Consider the following 18,551-nt stretch of genomic DNA (forward strand, 5'->3'; position numbering starts at 1 on the left):
CTATAATTTTCTCTGCAGTCACTCTTCTGTGACTACCACAGGCTATGCAATCACAAGGAAAGCCCACTTTGAGTTTTGTTTATTGTCTCCAGCTTAGAGTTCTTAATTTCTTTTTTCATTTTTTAAAAAAGAGTAAGATAAGTGATGTTTCTTTCATGTTTTGATTGCCATTTACAAATATGGATTTTTCTCAGAAAAGGTGTTTAAATAAAAGTAGTCTCTGTTCAGGGGCAATGGATTCCGAGCCTGTGCTTTGATTCAGAGCTTGACTGTGATATTTAAGAAACTAAACTTTTGCTTTATTAAAGTAATTGCTTCTATACAGAGTGCATATTTGGGATTTCATAGGTCACCAAGAAATATATTAAAAGAGCAAAGTAGTTATTGTAAATAGAGGGGATTTATTTATTTTAAATTAAGACGGTTTTGGTTTTTGATTGAGAGAGAAGTTTTGTAGTTTTTCAGTTTCAAATGCTATTACTGTAGCTGGAAGGTTATATCAACACAGTTCCAAGAAGGAAGCTGTGGTGCTTTTTATATTAATGGGTGATTAGAATTAGACCATCCATATGCAAATTTCTGCATAGACTATTTTCACAAAGCACAAGTCAGCTGCACAATGAATGTTCATATGGAAATAAAATTAGAATTGGCTCGAGCTGTTTTTTTGAACTCTTAATGGTAAAGTTTATAAATATTACAGTAAAATAAATTGAAGTGTTTATTTCATTTTCATATCGCGAAAATATGTTGTTGTTAAAACAAAGTATTTTTAATATGAGATTGCTTTGTTACTTGGATTTTCTCCCTAATGTTCTTTCCTTTGATGTCTGTTTCTCTTTCACAAGCAGGAGCAACCGTCAGGGTAACAGGTATCTGCCTATTTACCAATATTGTATGTGGTCTCCATCTGTTCAAGCAGAAAAGATGTATGAATCTGCTTTTCATACATCTGCAGTCTCATCCACATTAAAATCACCTGTCCACATTAATGGATTGACTGTCAAACCATAGTTTGCTTTTTCTTTTCATAATGCAGTAAAAATTGATAGTGTTAACTGTATTTACTAGTGACATAGCAAAAATTTTGCTTCATCATCTTTAATGAAACAGTTAGATCTTACATATGCTGTTTAGTCTGAATCTGCTGCTCATAGTCTGTTTGGGAAAAAAAAAAACAAGCCAACAAGTAGGTGTTTGGAAGGGTGATGGCAGAGAGAATGGGGTTGGTCTCTTCTCACTCATGACAGGATGAGAGGAAGTGGCCTCAAGTTGCAAAAGGGGAGGTTTAGGTTGGATATCAGGAAAAACTTCTTTCAGAAAGGGTTGTAAAGCACTGGAATAGGCTCCCCAGGGAGGTGGTTGAGTCACCATCCCTGGAAGTGTTTAAAAACCATTTGGATGTGGTGCTCAGGGACATGATTCAGCAGAGGGCTGTTAGAGTTAGGGTAGGATGGTTAGGTCGTGGTTGGACTGATGATCTGTAAACTCTTTTCCAACCTGAGTGATTCTATGATTCACATTTCTCAAAGAACGGAGATCTTACTGTTACCCATAGTAAAATGAGCTGAGTGTTACAATTAAAATGCTGTTATGTGGAAAATTTAAAAGCAAGTGTTTCCAGAATTATTCAGACCAAATTTTGCCTAAGTAAAGAGCAATTGGGATTCATAGTTTCTTTGGGATTTTGTACTTTTTGATTACTTGGTGAATGAACATAGGATTTAACCAACTTGTGCTAAGCTGCATTTAATTTGGATTCATCCTATGGTTCAGTGTTTTACACTTTTCCCCTTTGTTACTTGATGTCTTTATTTTAGTGCTGTTTTCTGAAACACTATCCTTATAAGATGAATAATTCTGTTTATGGTTTGCTAACCTTAAGCTTCATCTATTTTAGAACATCTCTGGTACTACTAAGCCAGAGAGTTATGTAACTAATGTTGTTCTGATAAAAACACAAAACTTTAATATTTTTGTAAGTGCTAAGAGTCTTTAAACTGAATCAGCCTTTTTTTTTTTTTTGTATTAGAAAGTGGATGTATGGAGTCGTGCTTTAAACTGCTGACAAAAGAAATGCAGTAAAAACATTTTTGTAAAGGCTGAGGTTAGGCTACTTAATACTGCATTTCAGTTGATTTAGCTAGCATCCTAGTTCAGTGAAACAGTAGTTAACAGTCTTCATGCTAAAGATCTAAACTGTTTTGGTATGTTAAAGTAATGTGTTAAAGTGACAGAGCTGTTCATGATATTGGAACTCTCAGAAGTTATTTTAACAGCTTTAATTGCTTTGCTTTAGCTTAATAAGGTGGAACTCCAAACTTTGTTCCGTCAGTGTTGTGACTCGCACAATCTGTAGGTAATAAATATTCTGCCTTTTTGGACAGTTGGAACAAGGTATAATAATCACATTGTTGTTTAAAAGTTTGGTTTTAAAAGATAAGGAGAAAACTGTCTTCTCCATCTAGTTTTATTCTAAACAATGATAACTTACCATTTTAAATCATAATGTGTTTTAAAAGAAAGTCCCTCCCCCTCCTGACAAGGATGATGATTGTAGCTTCACATGTCAAGAAGTATTGGAGATGCCTACAAAATAGACATCTACATAGAGATGCCTAAAGTACATACACTAATAACACTAATTTTCTCTTTCATTGTGATGCTTAAATATTGCTTTTAACATCCATGTTAGAAACTCTCCAATAATGAAAACAAGAGCTCTTCTTTTACATCTGTGCTTGGTTATCACTTGTTTAGGATATAGCACAAGTTTCTTGAAGAGTATCCAATACCATATCCAACAGAGATTCTGGCCAGGGTTCTGAGCTGCGTGAAGCTGTGGGATGGAGAGTTAACTTGAGCTACTAGGAAGCTTTTCTTTGGAAAAGGAGCTAAGGGTTGTTTTTTTTTTTTGTTCCTGAAAAGAAGCAATCATTCTACAATAAGCACATTGTACAAGTTGCAGCCAAGTTGTACTGAAGGTTCAGTTTAAGCCCAAGAGCTTCTTTTTTTCCCATGAGAAATGGGGAGTTGATAATAATCTTAAAAACAGACAGTCATGTGATTATTAAGCACCTTGTTTTCTTTCCAGATTAAAACAAATGGAACCTATGGCACTAAACTTGAAACACAGTTAAATAGCGACCCTTTTGAAGATTTGTCATTTCAGCTGCTTGTGTCAAAGATGCAGACATCTGCTCGAACATCAGCTGTTCCAACCTTAAACCAAAAGGAATCGATGCAGTTGCCTTCCGCAACACAAAGAAATGATATTTTGAATACTGTAAGTTGCATGCCAGCAATGCCTCCTGCTCCAACCCTGAACATATCCCAGGAACGCACGCGCAGCTCTCCAAATCCATTTGTCACTGGACTGAACCGCACAAATCCATTCACTGAAAGAACGCTTACTGCTGGAAACCCATTTAGAACAGAAACTCAAGAATCTGAAATAACTTCACATTCACAGGAAGGACACGCCGCTTTCAACCCTTTCCCTTTTCTAAATCCCCCCAGTTCTAATACGAGCAAGCCTGTATTCTCTGTTAATGCACCTGAGAACAGTTTTTGCTTGCGAAGTAGATCTCTCATGGTAAAAAATGTACAGCCAAAAGGATGGGTAACGTTTGACGAGGAGGATGACAATTTCCACGTAAAGCTAAAGCCATCTAAAAGTGTTCCAGATTTTAAGCAAATCGATTCCAGGAAGTCAGCTGGATCTCCAGATTTGCTGGGCACTGAAAAAAATACTTTTCTTGGTTCAGACTTTACCTTTGGTAATGACTGGAATAAAAGTTCTACTGATTGTTTCTATACAATGCCAGCAAGAAGACCGCCTGCACCTCCTGTCCCATCGAGAGTAACCAGCAACAGATCCCCTGCAGATCCTTTCACTTCTTTGGCACCTAAGGTGTCACCAACACAAGATTTTACAGAAAGATAGATCTTCAAAAAAAAATAAGAGGTTATATTTGTTGCTACGTTTATCCAGTAGAATAATTGGGCATTTGAGATTATTCTGTGTGCAATAATTACTTGTCAAATGCACTGAAACTTTACTCGTAAACAGCCACTATTATTTGTGTATAGATTTTGAATATGTATATATGGTAGAGCACAAAAAATGATCTGAAGTTTATTAAAATCCCAGTGTAATAGTATTTGAATAGATGGAAAAGAAAGAAGGATGAGCTACTAATCTCAGTAAAATATACCAATCTTGGAAATAGTTTTTTGCCTAGGGAGCTCCCTCTGTTCAGTTCTCCTTTGTGGAATTTCAAAAAAGGGAGCTCCCTGCTGGTAGCCTTCCCACTCCCTTTTTACTGTTTTGTTAATTGCTATTTATAAGTATTTACCAAAGAGCTGCCAAAGTTTATTGAGATTTGAATGTTGACAAGTATTGTTTAGAAGTTGTTTAATTTATAACAGAAGCTACAGAGATTTGTAAGGCTTATATTTGAATTTGAGGCACAGCAAGAATAGTTTAATTTCAAAATACAAACAATACTTTGTATATTAATATATTCAATATTTGACTTTAATTTTCTGTGTCAGTACATTTCAGCTGTTAAATATTATTGTGACATATATTCACCATTATTAATGCAGAATTACTGTTCCATATCATCCATTTATTCACTGCTATTTTAAAATACTTTTTTTTCCACAAATTGGAAACAATTGATACAAGTTTTCCCTCAACCTCTGGAAAAAATCCCCTTGAATTTTGATAAATGAAGCAGTCTTTTACCAGTTGCAGACAACATACTGCCATTAGCTCGTCCCACTCTTCTTTCATGTGTTGGAAGGGCTTTCTTGTCCTACAGAAGGACCTGGGTGAAGGAACTGGCAGTCGTGTTCAGCAGCAGAGGAGAAAGTCACTTACATATTCGGGCTGTCCTCCCAGCATCCTTCCTGTCTACTGTTATACTTACTGCTGTATTTTCAAAACCTTGCCTTCAAAGAAGAGAACATTCTCTGAGCTGAACGATATCATTCTGTCACTTTTGCAGTTAAGCTAAACAAGTGACCCTTCATCCCCCAGAGATGGTGACTGTCCCGCGTTTGGTGCTGCTTTGAGGCTAGCAAAGCCTAAGTCATGGTTCTGCATATTATGCTATAAAAAGGCAACTCTGTGCTCTTATGTTTTCTAAAGCTCGCATAATATTACATAAAATCTAATATTTTGTTATCTTGAGGCAATTTAAAATAACTGATATCCTTAGCTCTACTTACACATGCTAAAAGCCCCCTGCCGTTCTCCCTACAATTCACGCTGTCTTGGCACGTAACTTCTACATGCAGTTGTGTACTTCTGTCAAAAGCTCAACGTGGCACAATGTTGTCATCTCTTGGGGGACTGCAAACGCCTGCCTACTACGCTCATTGGCTTTACTTGCAAACAAGCCAACTGGTTCTGCAAAACCAGTGACCGAAACTCAACGTATCAGCATTGTATTTATAGCAGCAAAATACACAGTGACAGTACTTTTTAAAAATTCTCAACTGCTATTAAAAGATTATTTATAAAATAGTCCACTTTTTCTTTGACACCGTCTGGCTAGCCATGAGCTGCAGTTGGATACAGGAGTGACTATAGTGAATTTTATATTGTGCTTTTTTTTTCTGTTCAGCTCATTAAACAGTACTTGTACATTTTAAACAGCAGTGCTACTTTAATCTTTGTGCTTCGGTATGTGGATTACCTTGTTTCACACTGTTGCTATAAACATCTGTGTGATCAGTGTTTTGGTATATTCTTACATTAGCAAAACATTTTGGGGGGGGAAACTTTTTCCTAGTGGGAGTTACGTGATAAATATGTTCTTTGTTGAATATTTAATTACAGTGATTGAAAACTACTGTCTAAAATGCACCTGGTATACAGCACCTCTGCACTATACAGGATTACGGAGATGGACAGCAAAGTACTGCAAAGATCACGAGAACTGCTCCAAAATTGTAGTGTGTGTATATATATATTGCTAACCACTGTAACGTGTATTAACGAAAAGAATTACTAGCAGAAGTTCTGAACATACTAAGAATTAAAAATAGAAACGCTCAACACATTCACACGAGTTCCATGTTCCCTGTGGTAAACTGCTCTGTTAAATGTAACAGTTTTATTGCTTGTGGCACACAATATCTATGGCTGTATACTTTACAGAACTGCAGTATTGAAACTCAGTGGCGTACAACATTCCGTATATACCCTGTGGAAGGCGGTGTTGTATTAACCAAATAAACATACTGCCCTTAAGGACTCAACTTTTTATTTTCTCTTGCTGGAAACTTTCCTGGGGCGCTGTTTATCAGAGCAGCTCTCAGATGTTGCTCTGGGGTAGAGATCACTCTGGCTCTCCTTCGGAGCACTGGCAGAGACCTGGCCAGCTGTAGTCTCTTGGCAGAGCCTTGGAAATGCTCTGACCGCTTTGTGAAATGGATGTGATGTAAACCACGGTCCTTGGTAAAATGGCCAGGACACAAGGCAATGTGGGATGAGTTTGCTGCTTAACACCTGGTGTTTGCTGAGGTCAGGGTTGGTCCTGTCTGCACTGGCACTTTTGTACCTCCTCTTGTTCAAGCTGAACTGGATGGCAAAATGACTTTTTCATCTCAACCCTATGAATGGTAACAGCCTTTTAACGCATGCAGTGCTTATCTCCCGTGATCTCATGGATGTAAGAAATTTGACAGTAAAGACTAGGCCTTTCCTTTTGCTGCTGAAGGACAGCTGCAGCCCACTCCATGCCCAAGAGGCCAGGCTCCAAATTGCACAGACAGGGAGGCCCCAGGGTCTCCACCACTGCCTTGCTTCTCTGTGCACTGTGCTGCCTTGGCTGTTGGCATGGTGGCTCCTGCTTCATAGGATCACAGAATATCCCAAGTTAAAAGCAACCTGCAACAACTGAGTCCAACTCTGGGCTCCACACAGCACCACCTAAAATTCAAACCCTGTGTCTGAGTGTTGTCCAAATGCTCCTTGAGCTCCATCACTGGTGGCCATGCCCACAGCCCCGTGCAGCCCATTCCTCTCCCACCGCCCTGTGGTGCAGCCCCTTTCCCTGACCCCCAGCTGCCCTCCCCTGACGCAGCTCCATGCCGTTCCCTCGGGCCCTGTCGCTGTCACACAGAGCAGAGCTCAGCGCTGCCCCTCTGCTCCCTGTGAGGAGCTGCAGCCGCCATCAGGCCTCCCCTCAGCTCCTCTGCTCTGCGCTGAGCACAGCCAGGGGCCTCAGCCGCTCCTCTTATTCTTACCTTCCAGACCCTTCACCATCTTCATACCACGTAGGTATGGTTGGCTCTTTGGCTATCAGGGCACACTGCTGTCTCAATTCAATTTCCATCAATTGATCAAAACCATCAATCAAAAATCAAAAATAAAAAAAAAATCAAAATGATCAAAACCATCGATCAGAACCCCCAGATCCCTCTCCATGATGCTCTGCAGCCCCTCACCCCCAGTCTGTACACACACCCGGGGTTGTCCCATTCCAGGGCAGACTGTAGCACTTGCTCCTGTTCAATTCCATGTAGTCAGTGACTGCCCAGCACTCCTATCTGTCAGTCTCTCTCTGTAAGGTCTACCTACCCTCATGGTTAGGTTTTTAAATCTAAAAGTTAGCATACATTTGCACTCTGCATCCAGACACCTACTCTAGATCTAACCTCTCCCTTACAGATAGAGCACTTGATCCTGTAGAGAGAGATGTGATTTAAATGGCTTAGAGAACATCACTGACTTTCTTGGATTGCTTTCTAGATTTCTAAAATGTCAAAGAACAGCATAGGAATGAAATAAAAGAGGGACTGCACATCTCCCATTTCTGCCACCAGGAAAACACACTCAGTGATTTTCCAGTTGGACCCACAGAGCAGCCTCTGGGAGATGGCTGATGTGGCCATCATTGCCTGCACACACAGCTACTCCCTTGCAGAAGCTGTGCTGTTTAAGTCGTGGAGCATGTAAAAGAAATGGTGACAAGCTGGGAAGAGATCACTATTTTTTTCTGTGTGAGCACTTGAGCTTGGGAAACTGATGTCCACTCCATCTGGAGAACCAGAGGGATATCAAGGAGGCCAGAAGGGAGCAACCTGGGGACCACACAGGGAAGGGGAAACAAGATCTGGGTGAGGAGTCGTCTCCTGCAGACAGTTTTGTTTGCCCCTTTAATCAATTGACATCACCTGTGGCTCTGTGCAGGACCAGCAACAAGTTGATTGGAAGTGATCGGTTTGAGTGGGGCCACAGTGGGAACTGCAGTGTAATTGATGAAGAGCTGTTTCAGGTGGAAGAACTGGGAAGGAAAGGACGTTTTAGAGTTTGTGGGGCAGAGAGCATGAATGGCTTCATTCCTCAGCTTCATGGGAATGAATTCACCCTGCTGCAACATGACTGCATAAGATCTCCATCACTTCCTGCATTTCAGGCAGATGAAGGGGCACTGCTGCTCATAGGAAGGTACATCATTTGCTCCACCAAATCTCACAGCATTCTGGTGGGAGCAATGGAGGGTCCAATAAAGTAAGACTTGGTAAAGAGAGTATGGGGATGGCAGTAAATGTTCTGACCCTAATTTCTTTCTCTGCCTTTGCTGGTGTTTTAGAGGTTACACTGCTGAGTACTAGAAGTGTGGATAAAACATATTTGGGTGATATCTAGTGAGTTTGAATTTGCAGAATGGAAAGATAAATAAACGAGGATGTGAGGAATCTATTTCTTTCAATGCATTCGCAACGTATTTTGTTTAAATCAGCCTAAGCTCTAGGTTTGAAGTGACCAACAGACGTTTAATACCTCCTCTAGCACAGCTTGAGACCATTCTCTTTTTCCTATCACTGTTACCCGGGAGAAGAGGCCACCTTCACCCCACCACAGCCTCCCTTCAGGTGGTTGTAGAGAGAAATGAAGCCTTCCCTAATCGCCCCGTTCTCCAGACAGAACAGCTCCAACTGCGCCGCCCTGATTGGCCCGATGAGGGCCCCCTCCCCGCCTAGGGCGGAAGCGGAAGCGCCGTCTCCCCGCCCGTATCCAGAGAGGCGCGTGCGTTGCTGCGGACGCGGGGAGGCGGGCAGCAGCTCCAACGGCCCCCCGCGCATGCGCGTCGCGACTCCGGAGCCACAGCGGGGTCCCGCCGTCGTCTCCCCGCTCGGCCCGGCCCGGCCCCGCCATGGTGCGGCTGCACGTGAAGCGCGGCGATGAGAGTCAGTTCCTGCTGGAGGCGGCCTGCAGCGCCCGCCTCGCCGAGCTGGCGCCTCTCGTCGCTCGCATTTACAACGGCAGGCTGAAGGTGCAGCGGCTGTGCGCAGGTACCGGCCCGCCGCCCCGCTGCTGCGTGCGGGTTCTGGGCCTGCGGGAGTCGGGAAGGGCTCCGCGTCCCCGAATTCAAGGGAGCGGGGATCCCCGCCTCAAATCCTAGGCTCTGTGCGGGCTTTGGCTGCGTACGCGTTTTTCTGAGAGGGTTTTGTAAGCGGTGTGTTCTCAGTAAGGCAGATTTCTAACCTTGTGCTCTAAACGCTTGACCAAGAGATGCAGGAGCTGGCGGAGCACGGTGCGTACTTACCGCTCAATATGCAAGGGCTGACGGATGAGCAGATTGAAGAACTGAAGTTGAAGGACGAATGGGCAGAAAAATGCGTTCCCAGTGGTGGGAGTGTCTTCAAGAAGGATGAGATTGGACAAAGGAACGGGCATGGTAAATATGGTACAGATGGGTGCCACTTGCTGATGTCATCACAAATGTGGAAATTGTGATTCTGAACCTATCTTTTTGCTTTGCTATCCTGAAAAGAATATAAAACCAATCAGCAATTGCATATTTCATATCTATCAGGCCAGCAGGTTAGCCAGATTATGTTTGTTTGCCAATTACTGCTGTCATCCTATGAACAAAGGATGCTAAAGCCATAGATTTGTTAAGTGGTATCTATTTAATAGCCTGTTTTCACAATGAATCAGCAAAGCTATCATTTATGTGGGCTTGTTTAGCTTGGAAAAGAGAAGGCTCCAGGAAGACCTCATTGAGGCCTTCCAGTACTTGAAGGGAGCATATAAACAGGAGGGGGAATGGCTGTTTACAAGGGTGGATAGTGATAGGACAAGGGGGAATAGTTTTAAACTGAGACAGAGGAGGTTTAGGTTAGATATTAGGAGGAAGTTTTTCACACAGAGGGTGGTGAGGCACTGGAACAGGTTGCCCAAGGAGGCTGTGGATGCCCCATCCCTGGAGGCATTGAAGGCCAGGCTGGATGTGGCTCTGGGCAGCCTGGTCTGCTGGTTGGTGACCCTGCACGTAGCAGGGGGTTGAAACTGGATGATCATTGTGGTCCTTTTCAACCCACGCCATTTTGTGATTCTGTACATACCTAAATCCTAGATTAGGACCTAACATAATGTTGATTTAAAAGCCTAAGTGGTGTTACATCTCTTCAGCACATATGGTATTTAACTTCACAACTGTGACACTTAGAAGTAAATTCCAAAAATAAGCAGACAAGTGCTAGAATTCTTCCAGGTACTCTGGCCTTAACTCGTGGTGCATGTATCAAGCACCACTCCCCCTCCACTTTGGAGACAAGAGGATGAAGGCTGTCTGTGCAGCAGAGGCTCTGTCTTCTTGCTCTCTGTTCAACAACCCTGTAGGCATGGGTTGCAGGGCAGTTCAGTTAAGGAGGAATCTTTGAATAATGCAGCTTTGACTTGACATCCATGAGTAGCTTGTTCTTAATATCTTTTGGGGGTAAATAGTTCTTCTAATGCAATACATTCCCCAAGCAAATTGAACCTCTCCTGAATTGTAATATACAGGGATGCTTTCCCTCCTACCTCAGCCAAGTGTTTGAGCCTCTCTCACGTGCCTTGGAGTGCTCATTTGTGTTCAGAATTACCACAGTTATGAGCATTGTCAGGCCTTATGGTAAAAATTAGCAGTCAGCCTTAACATGAAGATACAACCACTCTGACTTGTAGTCTGGGTAGGGTATTTATTTGTTAGCAGGTGGACAGCTTCTTAATATTAGCAGTTATAATACTGAATAGTATGCAAATGTGGGCCAAATTAAATGATGCATTTAAATGTCTAGCTGCAAATGAGTATGATTTAATTGCATTTTTGTTTGCAAGGAGACAATTTTTAAAGCAGTCAAAATAGCTATGATGTAAAATGTGCATTGTATTTGCAAATTACTTTGAGATTTTAATTAGGATAAAAAAAAGCCAGCAAGCTCCAAGCTGTTGTTTCTGATTAAAGCTATCTGTGCAAGAGGCAGAGATGATCCCTTTTGCTATGCAGAGTTAACTTTAGTCTGCGCATGGTAGAATAATGCTAACTGGTGGGAAAGCCTTCAAAGCCAGAGCAGAATCCAGAGCCTAGAGACAGGAACAACTACAAAACATAAAAACCTTATCATCTGTTGTATCTTCATCAGTTAAGGTAAGCATGGTTAGGTTGAGATTGGACTTGATGATCTCGAAGGTCTTTTCCAACCTGAGCAATTCCATAAAGCACATCTGCCAGTACAGTCCACAGTAGTCAGATGAGAGAGAGTCTTGCTTTGGGTTGTGGTGAGCGTGAGGTGGTGGCTGTTGCTTTTCACTCAGTATTTTTGTTTTTGGTGAAGTTCCCAGTATCAGTCAGATATCTCCAGAGAACACTGCGTTTTACTGTGCCCTTGAGAAATGCTGTTTTGTTTCTTAAGTTAGTAAGAAACTTGATACTAAAGCATCCGTGTGGTAAATGGACTACAGTTTAGCAGTGAATATGTTTCTTGCTTTGTGGCTGAACAATGTTTCATTTGCTTGCAGTAGAGAATAACCTGGACAGGCAGCTTGCTTGATTCCTTGGGATTTGTATGTGTGTTTTGGTTGGTGTTCCCTCTCTTAGTTTTGCTTTGTTTAGCTTGTTCTTATAGCAAATATAGACTATTGAGTACATCTCTCTCATTTTCTAGCTCCAAATGAAAAAATGCAGCAGGTTATAAGAAAGACCATAGAGGAAGCCAAGGCATTAATCTCTAAGGTAAGTTTTCCAAAGCAGCATGTGATACTTGGGACTTTCCTAATAGGGGCTGCGTAGTTACACAGCTTAATTAAAAGTGGACTTTTTTCAGTGCAAAGGCAAACAGTTTTTGATTAATATCCTGCAGCGATGGGAATAATGTAGCAGAAACTCACGCTGCTGTTAATGATTTTCTTAATGGCTTCTGGCAAGCTGGTTCAATGAGTGAAGGAATCAGGTATTAAACACCAAGCGAATGCTGGCAGCCGAGACCTCGCTGAATGATTAAATTGCATTTAATTTCATCCACACACTCCTAATTTGCTACTGATGCATTCTTTAGGTGAATGCTTGTCGTGTTTTCTGGTGAAAATTTAACTGTGTACTGTGATGTTCCTGGAATAAAATACCTCTTGCTCACTAACACAGTCTTTTGACTGTTACCTGTGGCTAATTGAAACACTCTGATCTCCAAGATTAAGCCTTGGTTTTACAAGCAATCAGATGTGCACTCGGTCTCTGTGACTTTGTGTGCTTAAAGGTAAGCATGAGAGTATGCTTTCATGGGACTATAGTCTCAGCTTACCTTACCAAATGTGTGGATGTTGTGCATAGTGTCTCATCTTTCATACAACTTTGAAATGCTAATTCAGGAACGTTTTTTATCAGATTAATGTTTTGGTAAATACTTTCAAGCTATTTTCTTCTCTTCTTCTCAATCCTCTGCTTCTGGGAATTAATAGGTATGGAAGTCTAAAACAGCTTTAAGCCATGTACAGATAGTTAATCAATTTTTAGTGTTGCCTGTGAGCTTGAATTGGCCTTCTTGACAATTCCGTTGCTGGTAAGTGTGTTAATCTTCTGAGGCTGAGACACCAATTTGACTCATCTGTTAATGAGCTTACTAATGGCCACCAGGAGGCAGCATTCTCTTACTCTTTTGTTGTCTCTTACACAAATTGGAACTGTTCAATCACTGAGGAAAAAGCTTCTGTTGTTCTTTTCTAGATGCACCTTGTATGGTTAGTTGGTTGTTTTCCCCCTTTGTCTGTTGCAGTCTGATTTGGAATCATCTCAGGGTCTTTCAGGTCTTTGCATGAATATGCCAAACTTTACTCTTTCACTCACGTTCACCCCACATCTTACTGAAGACACAAGTTCTAGATCCTTTCTCTAGTCCTCACTTTAATTCGACTTGAATCTTGTTGGTGAATTGCAAGTACTTGGAACAAAAGGCTTCCCATCCAGTTTCTGCAGTCCTATGTGTACATACCTGAGTGCCTGTATTCCACAGACATTTGTTACTATGTGCACTCTGCACAACTTAGGAAGTATTTTACATATATATGTATATTTGTATGCCTAATATCTGTGTAGACAGCTGTGTTCGAATATCCCACTGATAAACTTTTAAAATCACTGTGAAGCTTGGTCTTTCTTCATATACCTCTGTGTGTGTCTACGTGTGTGTATATAAAAAATTATCCATGACCCCTGCCTGTTTTTCAGAAACAAGTTCAGGCCAATGTGTGTGTTAATCTGGAGATGGTGAAAGATGCATTGGACCAGCTCCGAGGGGCTGTGATGATTGTGTATCCAATGGGATTGCCTCCACACGATCCAGTTAGGATGGAGCTGGAAGATAAGGAAGACTTGGCAGGAACTCACGTATGCAGTTGTGTTTTTGTGTTGTATGTTGTGTCTGGGTTCCATCTGTGCTATGCTGTTGTTCCCCACTTTATCAGTTAAGGTGAATTTGTTTCCATGTGCTTGAGAAATTCTGTTAGGTATTATTGTCTGATACTTCACATGAAAGCACATCAGCAGCTTTGCTGCAGTAGTAAGATGAATGAAGAGTATTTTAAACGTTACATAAAAGCTACATAATAAGTAATTATATAAAAGTTACATAAAAAGACCCAATTTAAATAGCTTGTCTGTTCTTTTTAAGGTCAGTATTAAAAATCTGCTTCGCAGAGTGTTTCTGTTAAATTAAAACTGAATGGGATATGAACATTTAATATGAAAAGTGCAATAAAAGAGAGCTAAAGTGTAAAATCAGGGAAAATTGTTTTCCTGTTAATTCCAGGTTTATTTTCCAGGAAAAAAATATCTGGTTTTAGCAAAAATAAATAAATAAGAGAATGCCTCCTCCACCCCAGTAAGTTCTCCCATGCACACCCTTCACCTTGTCTATTTGCCACAGGCTGGGCTTGAAGTCATAGAAGAATCCGAAGTGCAGTTATGGTGGGCAGGAAAAGAGCTGAAAGAAACAAAGCTGCTTTCCGACTATGTAGGCAGAAATGAGAAAACCACCATCATTGTCAAGATACAGAAAGTGAGTATCACCAGTTGATTTCTTTGTTATTCCTTCTTGGCAGTCCAATTCTCTATGGTAGAGAAATGTTATTAGGTGTATGAAATTATTTAGAATTAGATCTAGCCTAAGTGTCTTAAAATAACATCTTTTTTTTTTTTTTTTTAAGCTTCTAGTTTATTATATCTCAATTATTTTTTTTAGTAATTCCTTTGCCTATCAGTTAAATATTCTAATTCCTATTACCTGCTCCATAACACTTTATGAAAGTGCACCAAAGAGATACTTAGAACTTGTTTGAACACAACCTGAAAAGCTTTAAAACGCACACAAAAACTCAACTGGCTCTCAGTTCCATCTCAGTGCAGAGCATTAGGCAGAATACCTTTGTTAACTCTTATGTCTGTGCATTGAGAGAAAATCTCTGCAACTCCGTGCCTTCCTAAATGTGGTGCCCTGAGTTTCTTGATGGCAGGTCCTCAAGTTGTCTTGGTTGCGTTGTGAACTGGTCTTCTTTGAAGACACAGGTTGTATATTTGGGGCCCAAACATAGGCTATCCCAGAGTCATCAGTGAGAATTCACTGAGTGCTAGAAGGAAAAAACCGGCTGCTGCACGTGCACTGCCCAGCTGTGCTGTCAGCTGTGCTTCTTAAAGCTCTGAAGCAGCTGAACTTCGTAAAGGAGATCAGACTTTCCAGACAGATGTGGTGACACACATGTAGCTTGTGAACATAGCTCTGAGCTGCCTTCTGACAGAGTGAGCAAAAATTGAAGCAAAGATTTCCCACTTCCCCTCAGTTTATAGACCGGATGCTTTAGCAAAAAGCTGTCATTAAGTGTGTGCTGGCAGCTGACACCATGGTCATGTTCTGACGTTATCAGAACTAAGTAGTAAGTTGATGGGGCCGTTTGCAATTTTCTAGACAAAGTAGTGCAGAACTGTGCAGTTCTGCTCATCTCAGGTGAGAAAGCCTTACCCAAGGGAAGAACTTTTGGATTTTCAGTTCACTTTCAGTGTATCCCATTCAAAGGATGCGTTTATGAATATCAGATGACTGACGTTTCCTATGGGCGGTACTTGCCCATAGCTCAGAATTATTCTTGAGATTCATTTCACTTTTATGGCAGTAAAAGTTTCTCTGCCTTGGAAAGCAGGAATGGCTACAATCTGCAAGAGTGTGTAATTGGATTCCTTAAAGATTCATCAAGTGACACATGTTTTTGTCATTTGGAAAACTGGAATTGCTTTCTCTTTTCTATCTGACTGGGCTGAAAAATGCTGTGGCTATTGAAGAGCCATCGAAATGCAGGCTCCCAGGAAAGTTGTCTTACTGTTTAATCAGTTGAGGGATCTCTTCAGAGAATGCGGAGTAGTATGGTGTTTTTCTTATCTCGCAGTGGATGCCTGCATTCTTGAGTTGCAGAGCTAATTTAAAGCAAGCCAGACCATTTTTGTTCCATAGGGGATTTGGCATCTTTATTTAAACTGTTCTGTTTGCTATTGTTGACAATAGCTATCATCAGCTATTTTCTGCTGCGTGCATCACTTCTTCCATGAAGATAATTGACTGGAAAGTTTTTTCTTTTATTAGTAGGAACAAATAATTTTTATTTGTAGTATTTTGTTGCTGTTTTTCTTTACCAAGTTGTAAGCCATCTTGAGTCTATGTTACAAGAGGAGCTAAAGATGAATTGGCTCATTCTGAGACACTGGGAATGGCCTTAAAGCTGAGAGATTTCTGATGTCTCTCAGAGCAGAAGTTTAAGTAAAACAGACTCAGTAATCCTGTTTTCGTTTATTTTCCTGTCCTTAAAATCTTGTTAAATTTGAGAGATTTTATTGTTTGAAGAAAGATTTTGCTGTCTCTGCTTAGCAGCTTCTCCTGCTCTTTTTCATGAGGGTTGATAGTGATAGGACAAGGGGGAATGGTTATAAACTGAGACGGGAGGTTTAAGTTAGATGTTAGGAGGAAGTTTTTCACACAGAGGGTGGTGAGGCACTGGCACAGGTTGCCCAAGGAGGCTGTGGATGCCCCATGCCTGGAGGCATTCAAGGCCAGGCTGGATGTGGCTCTGGGCAGCCTGGTCTGCTGGTTGGTGACCCTGCACACAGCAGGGGGTTGAAACCGGATGATCATTGTGGTCCTTTTCAACCCAGGCCATTCTGTGATTCTATGATTTTATGATTTGTATCATAAATACCATCTGAAAGAAATGTATGCTTTCCCTTTCAGAAAGGACAGGGAGCTCCAGGACGTGAGCCTCTGATTAGCCATGAAGAGCAAAAACAGATGATGCTGTATTACTACAAAAAGCAAGAAGAACTTAAGGTAACAATGTCTTTTTAACTGTCTTTGAGCTGTGGTAGCACAGAGACTAAGCACAAGTTCCTTTCATTACCGCTGCCTTAAGCTGTTGGTTCTGTTCATAGAAACTTGAAGAGGATGACGACGATTCATTTCTAAATGCTGAGTGGGCAGACAGCCATGCTTTGAAAAGACAATTTCATGGCGTGAAAGACATCAAATGGGGACCAAGATGAAGCTCCACAAGCACTTTTTGCCTCTTTACACTGTTTGGTTTGCAAAGAGGGTTGTTACTGTGTGTTAGATTCTTCTGACAGAAGCTGAAGTTGTTACTTCCTTAGCAGATGCCTGTTTCAGCCTTAGATTTTTGATACCTGTTTACATTTCTATGCAACTTTAGCAGCACTTGTCTCTGCAGAGAACGGAATAAATCCTGTTTGAGTTGATTATTTTATTAGAAACTTGTATTTTGAATATGTGAAGTTAACATATTTCATAGGTAATATAGGTAATAAATGTGTTAAAAGAGAAGTCTATATAATCATTTCTTCAGAGCTGATTTTAAACTCATTTTTAAATGACTTGACCACTTAGCAATTATTTAAGGAGAAGTTTTTTGTATAACATGAAGTTTTACATGTTAGATTTCTGTCTGCTCAGTAGGGATTCTTTTCTACTGAGGCAGCTGTGTGTTCATGCCAGAAGCTGTGCAGCACAAAGCCTGACTGCCCTGAAAATCTTACATGAGGATCAGCTGGGTGTTTTAAAGAGAGGTGAGCCATACCTGGCTGTGGACACTTACAGCCAACAATGGTATCTTCATTCACACCTAGAGCAGTCTTCATTTTCAGTTCTGAAGTGAAGATAGGCAAGCCAGCTAAAGCAGCTGGTTTGGTATTGTAGTTTTTTATCATACTCCATGTGCCAAGTTGCTCCTACATATGTATATTTGCCTTCTGCTTGAGCAGGCTAGATTATGTTCACAAGTGACCTCAATCTTAATAACAGGCAATTGCTCATAGCACATAGTTTATGTCAGGTTTTAATCTGAAATATTTTTTTGCAGGTGCCACATCTTGGCACTGTGGTGCTAGGGCTGCCCACTTCTAACAGAGTGCTTGTGTTTGCAGTCCGAATTTGCACCCACATTTGATATTTTCCATTGCTAGTTTTTTTGGTCTTATTCACACCCTAATCCTCTTGTCACAAGGGCTTAGTTGCAGAGACAAATGTCTGACACATTATCAACTGGAAGCTTCCTACAATGCCAAACCTGCCAGTGCAACAAGGGGGGAGTAAATCCTGTGGTCATTGACTGTCCATTAAAAACACCTGCTTGTTCCTCTCTAGATTTGCAATTCTCAGTACCCCTGGCTTCAATCTCCCTGCTTGTTTGAGTCATTGTAGAATAACAAAGTACTTTGCTAAATGTTTTTCCATTACTACGAAGCAATCGCAATTTTCTTTACATATTAGTATCATAGAAGAGACTTTGATCAAGTTAAACTTCAGTGTTTTCTTCAACTTGTAGCTGAGAACTACAATATAAAAAAACAGAAATAATGTAATTCAGTAAGGTATTAATGGTGGTTTTGCTGCAGCGATTGAAGTTGTTTGGTAGTTTTTTCCAAGCATCAAATTTATAGTACGTTTTCAAGAAAAGAATCATGTCAATATTTTATTCTCATATTTTAAACTACTTGGAATTATTTCTCTGTGGCAAGAAGCTAGAGCAGGTTTTAAAAGAACCCCTGTTTCTGCTGCTTGCTCAGATGAAAATAAGAGTCCTGTACAATTCTGCAGAGGTTTTAATTCATTCCCACAGCTCATGGCTTTTTTTCTTAATGTCTGCCTTTGCTGTCTTCAAAGCATGGAGAGAAGAAAATCTGAAAACACTTCATTTTTTAATATCATTGGCATTGTTA

The 18,551-nt window shown here is 40.9% G+C and overlaps 2 protein-coding genes across 3 annotated transcripts in view; both read left to right on the top strand.

The window, feature by feature from the left end:
- Positions 1-3,946, top strand: part of SYNJ1 (synaptojanin 1) — a gene marked incomplete at both ends in the record, with an annotated part of 57,055 nt that extends 53,109 nt beyond the window's left edge. The window contains one exon of the mRNA XM_079543107.1: positions 3,095-3,946. Coding sequence (XP_079399233.1) covers positions 3,095-3,946 — 852 coding nt within the window. The remainder of the gene's footprint in view (positions 1-3,094) is intronic.
- A 5,230-nt stretch (positions 3,947-9,176) lies between these two features.
- Positions 9,177-16,862, top strand: LOC306958279 (cilia- and flagella-associated protein 298-like; the record flags this gene model as incomplete). 2 transcript variants are annotated; one of them, XM_079549751.1, is made up of 7 exons in its annotated part: positions 9,177-9,315; positions 9,534-9,701; positions 11,956-12,023; positions 13,512-13,670; positions 14,209-14,340; positions 16,555-16,650; positions 16,752-16,862. In XM_079549751.1, 7 exons carry the CDS (start codon positions 9,177-9,179, stop codon positions 16,860-16,862), a joined length of 873 nt encoding a protein of 290 aa, XP_079405877.1. The 2 variants fall into 2 exon arrangements, with proteins under 2 accessions (XP_079405877.1, XP_079405878.1); XM_079549752.1 differs by lacking the exon at positions 16,555-16,650.
- Positions 16,863-18,551: the final 1,689 nt, after the last annotated feature.

Source organism: Tetrao urogallus, assembly GCF_951394365.1.
Source record: "Tetrao urogallus genome assembly, chromosome: 1".
Lineage (NCBI taxonomy): Eukaryota > Metazoa > Chordata > Aves > Galliformes > Phasianidae > Tetrao > Tetrao urogallus.